This window comes from Cololabis saira, chromosome 3 (genome assembly GCF_033807715.1).
Source record: "Cololabis saira isolate AMF1-May2022 chromosome 3, fColSai1.1, whole genome shotgun sequence".
Taxonomy (NCBI): domain Eukaryota; kingdom Metazoa; phylum Chordata; class Actinopteri; order Beloniformes; family Belonidae; genus Cololabis; species Cololabis saira.
Window position 1 is genome coordinate 11,477,097 of NC_084589.1, and position 6,671 is coordinate 11,483,767.

The window sequence follows — 6,671 nt, forward strand, 5'->3', positions numbered from 1 at the left end:
ACCAACACTGAGGGCGCTGGTATGGCTGCAGATTCCTCAGCTGTCTCAGTGAGCGTTAAATTAGATCATTGATACCACTCTCGCCTGCTAAATTTAAAGCTGGTTCCAGGAGGTGAAACTGAAGAAAATAACTTTGCTCTGGATGATTTTAGCAGTAACTAAACTTGGATCAATGACCATAATTTGTTGAGTTTTACAACAGGGTTTTGTTGGGATTTAATAAACCACACAAGCGCTATCACATGCTTTTATTCACCTTTTGCCACATAGTCACAAGAGAAATTATGCAAACCTCGTAGGATTAACTGCATTAATTTGCTATAAAATATAATCTGATTTTCACTGAAGTCACAATAAAAAACTTCAGAAAAAACCCGTATCCCGGATCTTTATCCAACATGTTCATTCAACATTCATGTAGAAAAAGTAAGTGAACCCTTAAGGTAATTACTTCAACCAAAGCCAATTGGAGTCAGCAGTTTGCACACCTGGCCCAGCTAATGAAATGAGTTTGAGGGTGTGGTTTAGAGCTGTTTTGATAAAAGAAACACATTTAAAATTTGTGTTCATGCGAAGCATCTGCTGCTATGAACTAGGGATGGGCAATATTTTACTGTTCACGATATACCGTCAAAAAAATTCCCCACAGTAAGAATTTGTCATCTTGCGGTAAAAACGATAAATTCCCGTTGATGACGTTTTTCTGTAAAGCTGATTTATGGTTCTGCGTTAAATCAACCTGTGTGGCTCAAAAGAAATGAGCCACAAAGAAAGAAAGAAAGACAAAATTATAAATTCCCATTGATGACGTTTAGTAGCATTTAGTATCTTTTAGAGCAGTGTTTTGGGGACTCCAAAGACTGAACGTGGTGTTAGATTTATAGTTACAAAGGTGGAGTTGAATTGGTATTTTTTTTATCGTCATTCTTATCGTTATCGGGATAAATGCCAGAAATGATCGTGATAAATGTTTTGGTCCATACTGCCCATCCCTAGTATGAACCAGATCTCTGAGGACAGTCAGGAGTGGTGGATCTGCATACGGCTGGAAAGGGACACGATGCTTTCTTAGAGTGTTTATGCAACCATCAGACAGCTGTTAGAGAGATGCTCCATAAATGGAGGAAGTGTTATTACAGCTACTCTCCTAGAAGTGGCCACTCAACCAAGACACAATACACACCCTCCAGTGAGCTAAAGAAAAACCCACGAGAAATGGCTAAAGGCCTGAAGACGGCGCTGAAACTGACAAACATCTCTGCTCTTCCATCTTATATGTGTTAGCCTTTGAACAGACCAGATCCTCCCAGAAACCAGTGCCGTGCACCTCACATTTTATATCTGGCGGCTATAAAGACGGATGCCTGAAAACTCTCCCCCAGATTTAGCAGAAGTGTTTGTAACTGTTGCCAAAGGAGGTTTGATGAGCGCTGAGCTCCCAAGGTTATCTTAGGTTTTTAATATAGCACTGTGAATATTTATTCAGCTTAATATCAGCTTAAACACGTTGTGTTTGTCTATAATTGTAACTTCGGCGAAGGTATAATTACATTTTAAAGCAAATTAAAGCAGAAAACCAGTTAATTCCAAAGATTATACCTACTTTTTTATGCCCCTGCGTATATGTGATGCTGCAAAACTCTTTATTAGACTAAACTGTAACACGTAGTGCTTCCCTACAGGTTATTATTAAAACATAATTTCCATGTCTCCACTCTGGAGTTACTAAAAACAGACTCCATCCTTAGTAAACTCTAGTGATTCACTAAAAGTCTGTTTAAACTCACAGTAAACATGACTTCACCCTTTTCATCCACTCCTTTGTTCTTGGATAACTTCCTCTTAATCTCCAAAACGTCACTGCATCATAATTTACTGAAAAATGTAATTAATTACTCAATTCAAAAAGTAACTCCGTTACTTTATGGGGTACTCACAAGAAAAAATTAATTCATTACTGTTAAAAGTAACATTTTAAAATGTTCTTATGACTTATTTTCAGTGTTGTACGAAATATAATACAAACCTGAAAAGCAGGAAGTTTTTCGACACTCATTTATTTATAAGTCACGCCAGCAGATGATGAGAAAAAATAAATAAATGAAAATGAAAACTAACATAACAGCTGCTCAAAAATGAAATCAGTGTTTAAAGTACCGTAGGCTGTTTGTTTTACTTAAAGTACAAAAATTAAAGTGGTTCCAGCCCCGTACACACGAAGCAACTGCTGATGTATATGTCCATAAAATATTCATGAAGAATAATACTTGCAGTCTTTTTTGCCGAGCAACACAATGCATTTTATATTATTACGTTTTTATTATTTTTCATTGTCAACTTCACTCTGAAAGATCCTCGATTCCTTTTTTTGGGTAAACCCTCTTTCACCTCCATATAAACGACAAACTCCTCCTCCCTCACTCGTCAACACTTCTCCCCGGTTCATCGCATGGCGCCAGTGACAGACAAACACACCGTAGGGTAACTGAGTTACTTTAGATAAAGAGTAATCCATTAGAGTTTTAGTTACTGACTAAAGTAACGCGTTACCACCAAACACTGGTCATAACCGAGAGAAAAGGGGCTCACACTTGGCTTTCATTCTGTTCTGTCCTTGCCTCTTTTCTTTCTGTTTTTGGGGGGGACGTGGTTAAAGTCATATTGTCTTCAGCTCGTCACAGCGAAGCCCTGTGTTCCCTCCGTCCTCCTCAGGTCAAAATGAGTCAGGCGTCGCCGTCCATGACGACAGGATCTATGTAGTTGGAGGATACTCTATCTGGACCAATGAGCCGCTGGCGTGCATTCAGGTGAGAGGTGTGAACTGTCAGCATTAACCACATAAGATCATGCAGTTTCAGCTCCTCTTTTCCAACATGATGTTGCACTAACTTAAAGGAGACATTATAACCCTTCTTTCCAATGTGGCACAATTTTCTGAAGTCCTAATGAAATGTTTTTGACATACTTTGGTCAAAACACAGCAGAGATACAGGAGCACAAGTCTGTTTTCAAACATACGGTACATTTACAGCTCTCTTCTTAGCAGCTGGAGCTAAAGTCCAGTCTACCTGAGATTGGTCCTATAACGTCCACGTTGATTTAAATTCCAACACAAACTATAATCAGTGACCCTTAAAGCGTTGTGACTGTAGTAGAGCACACAACACATAGTCTGAGCATGAGTCCCTGTTGTAGGTCCTGTTGCGTGATTCTGACACCACGACACAGATCCAGTAGGGAGGCTGAAGTCAATCCTGAGCTTCAGTGTCTCTCAGTTCTTCTGTAATCCGAGACGTTTCCACCAATGTTCACAACGTTGTGTTTGTAATGAGGGGGTAATGGTGACAATAAGCTGTTGCATTCATGACGGAGGACAAAGTGACAGCTCCAACTCTCCACTTCCTAATTAAAGAAGGTAAATTAAAAGTTAGGTTTCTTGGTTAGAATATGATATACCAGAAGTACTAGCAGGGCATTTTTTCCCTAGAATTAGTTGAAGTGCTGATAATAATTTGCTGTTCATTGCAAAAGCACAGAAAAAGATTTCCCACTTTTCAGATGCATGGTGTGCTGCATAATTTGAAGTTAGAAAAAGATGAGTAAGCTGAATAATTAAATCCTGAACTGGGACTGTTGCATAACAACCCCCCCAAAAGTCTGTAAAAGAGTTCAGTTTTTGAGAACCGACTTCAGACATCCAAATACATGCTCTCAACTTACACTTACATTCATTTTCCCACTTGAATATTAATTTAAACAAACATTTTGCATTGATAAACACTGAACCAAGGTGCCAGCAGATCCTGTTTATGGTAAATGTCTTCTGTCACATGTACATGTATTTATGTACACATTTATAAGAGATAAATAAAGTATATTCTATTCTATTCTATTCTATTATATATATATATGAGAACAGACGCTGCTTTAATGGACTACTGTGTCTTAGAGCAGGTTGCAGACACATGTTGCTTTTACAAAGCTGTCTTTAATTACTGTAAAAAGGTGTTCTGTAACACTAGTCACCACTTATCTGGAAAAAACATGAATGTAAAAATCAATATCTGACTCTAAGTAAACAAAGACTACAAAATAACAAATTAATATTACGTTGCTAATTTTTTTTTTTTACATATTTATGTTTAGACTGGGTCATTCCTACATCAAGGAGGACCAGGGATGCCATAAAGGTTTTCATAAAAACACAAGACATTTTCATGATCATTTACTAATTGGGAAATAAAATGTATATTACTAAATTGGATTGAAAATGAGTTCATAAATATATGAATAAATGTTCTACATTCTAAGTGTTGTTCCTTATTGATTATTGCAATGAGTTTTTAATTACCGGCATTCTGTAATTAATTATAAGTTAATGATTAAATGTCTTTTTTAAAAATGCTTTTGAAAGTACATTTTTAAATTGAGAAATAAATTATTGAATTTGAAAATTACTTCAGGAATAGATTTCCTATCCAGGTCTTTTTAAAAGATAATTGTTTTTCCGTTTTCCATTTTCAAATCCTTTTCGAAATTGATCAGAGCAGAAACAAATATTTTTGTATTTTAGACTGATGTTTCACAAATGTTACATTATGTTATTAAGAATTAAAAGCTCCACTTCACCAGTCTTGGACCTTATAGGGTCCTCTAAACGCTGACTGCTTCCAAACTTCAGTATCTGAAGCAAAGCGCTTGAAACGTAACCATGGTCACTGCGGAGACTCCTGTCGACAAACTAAACCAACAGTAAATGGATTCAGAAAGTCAGATAAAGCAAAAGAAAATGGAAAACAGATATAATTAATACATTAATTTTTAACTTTATTCTTTATTTCTCCATATGAAAATGCATTTTCTAAATGTTTTTAAAATAACACTATGTAATAGTTTTTGTATTAATTACAGAATTCCTTTTAAATATTCAATAAGAAAACAATTCAGAAATGATACAATTTATTTATAAATGATTTAATTATTTGTGATCCAATTTATTAATATTTATTTTATTACTCAACTGATAAATTAATTGGAAATTGTCTCATTGCAATTTTCATGGCATGCCTGGTTCTTTGTAAAAGAGAGCAAATACACATTTCAGAATATTGTGTGAGATGGATGTGATTTGAATATCAAACACCCTCTTTCCAATGCAGTTTAAACCTTTGATAAAAACAGAGTGGGATAATTGGCAAGTCACATTTAAATAGTACAGACCATGTTAAAATATTTTATTTTCTAAGGACATATCTGCTCATGTTGTATAAGATGCCACCATTTTTTCAGGGGAAACACCAGACTGGAAAAATGACATAATGCATCACATAGGCTGCACATGTGGAACATCTCGAATGATTGGTCAAAGTTTAAATGAATCAATTCAACAACTGAGACATTTACAGCTATTGTAATGTCAAAACTGTATTTTATGTGGACAAGCGCGTACATCTGTGTGAATATCCTCTCGCAGGTGCTGGATCTGAGCACGGAAGGCAAGGAGGAGGTTTTCTACGGGCCAACGCTGCCGTTCGCTTCCAACGGGATAGCGACGTGTTTCCTCCCTGCTCCGTATTTCACCTGCCCAAACCTGCAGACTCTACAGGTCCCCCACCACAGGATCGGTGCCGTCTAACCGTCGCACGGACAAAAAGCCAGAGAACACAGATGCACTTTCAGCAGAACTGCAGACAGTCGGTGCCTGCAAACCCGACTGGCACGGACGCACTTAACAGCAACCGTACTGGAAGCTGACTGCTCTCTCGCAGGGGCGTCCAGGACTTTCTGACCCCCAGATGCATTGAAAAGTACTTTTTCTGATTTATAAGAGCCATGTTATTCTCTAAGCTTCTGTGAGGAAGTTGCAGTGTTATCATTACAGTGTATTTGCTGTATTGTTTCCCAAAAGACAGATATGTCAATCGTTACTGTACGGTCAGTGGAGACAGTGAAATTACTCCAGAGGGAAGAAAAACACTGACGCGATGCTACTCCTGCCAAGGAACGGACCGGTGGAAAAGAAACTATAGCTGACCTGCTCAACTAACCAGAGATGCTCAAGCAGCTTTTGCGATCCATCGTAGGGCTGTAAAATTAGTGTTTTTTTTAAAGCTAAAAGCATTTAAAGCTAAAACATCTTAATGTTTTTCAAATATCAAAAGACATCTTTTTCTAATCAATATGCATGAACAAGGCTAAAGCTCCCAAGTGCATAAAATACACTTTTTTAAGTTCATATGGAGAACAATAAAATCTGCGAAAGAAAATAAATAAGTTGACATCCTACAGAATGTGTGTGCTGTCGACCCGTGTACGTGAGATTTTCATCTTGCTCAGGATCCAAGACTGTTTATGCTCAAATGAATGTCTGGTCATTGTCTTTGAGCATATATTTATTGCATATTCTCCAAAGTATGTAACTGTATGGTCCAAGATTGTGCTTCAAAAAGACACTTTGATCAAAGGATGGAAAAAAAGACAAACAACTCTGATGCCTGGACTTCCCTCATCCGTCCAAAGCAAACTGTATACCAGAACATGAGACATTTGCAGAATAAATGATGCTACAAAAACAAATAGTGCTGCAGTGTATTTCATGGAGGACAACAGGCGTTTGTGAGAGCAGGATGACCAAGTTTCAGTGCTCAGAGATTTATTTTGCAGCAACAGTT

The 6,671-nt window shown here is 37.2% G+C and overlaps 1 protein-coding gene across 1 annotated transcript in view; it reads left to right on the forward strand.

Moving 5' to 3' along the window:
• klhl32 (kelch-like family member 32) overlaps positions 1–6,545 on the forward strand; it is a 30,403-nt gene extending 23,858 nt beyond the window's left edge. Inside the window, exons 8-9 of the mRNA XM_061718204.1 lie at positions 2,713–2,807; positions 5,474–6,545. Coding sequence (XP_061574188.1) covers positions 2,713–2,807; positions 5,474–5,635 — 257 coding nt within the window. The 3' untranslated portion in view covers positions 5,636–6,545. The remainder of the gene's footprint in view (positions 1–2,712; positions 2,808–5,473) is intronic.
• The last annotated feature ends 126 nt before the right edge of the window (positions 6,546–6,671 follow it).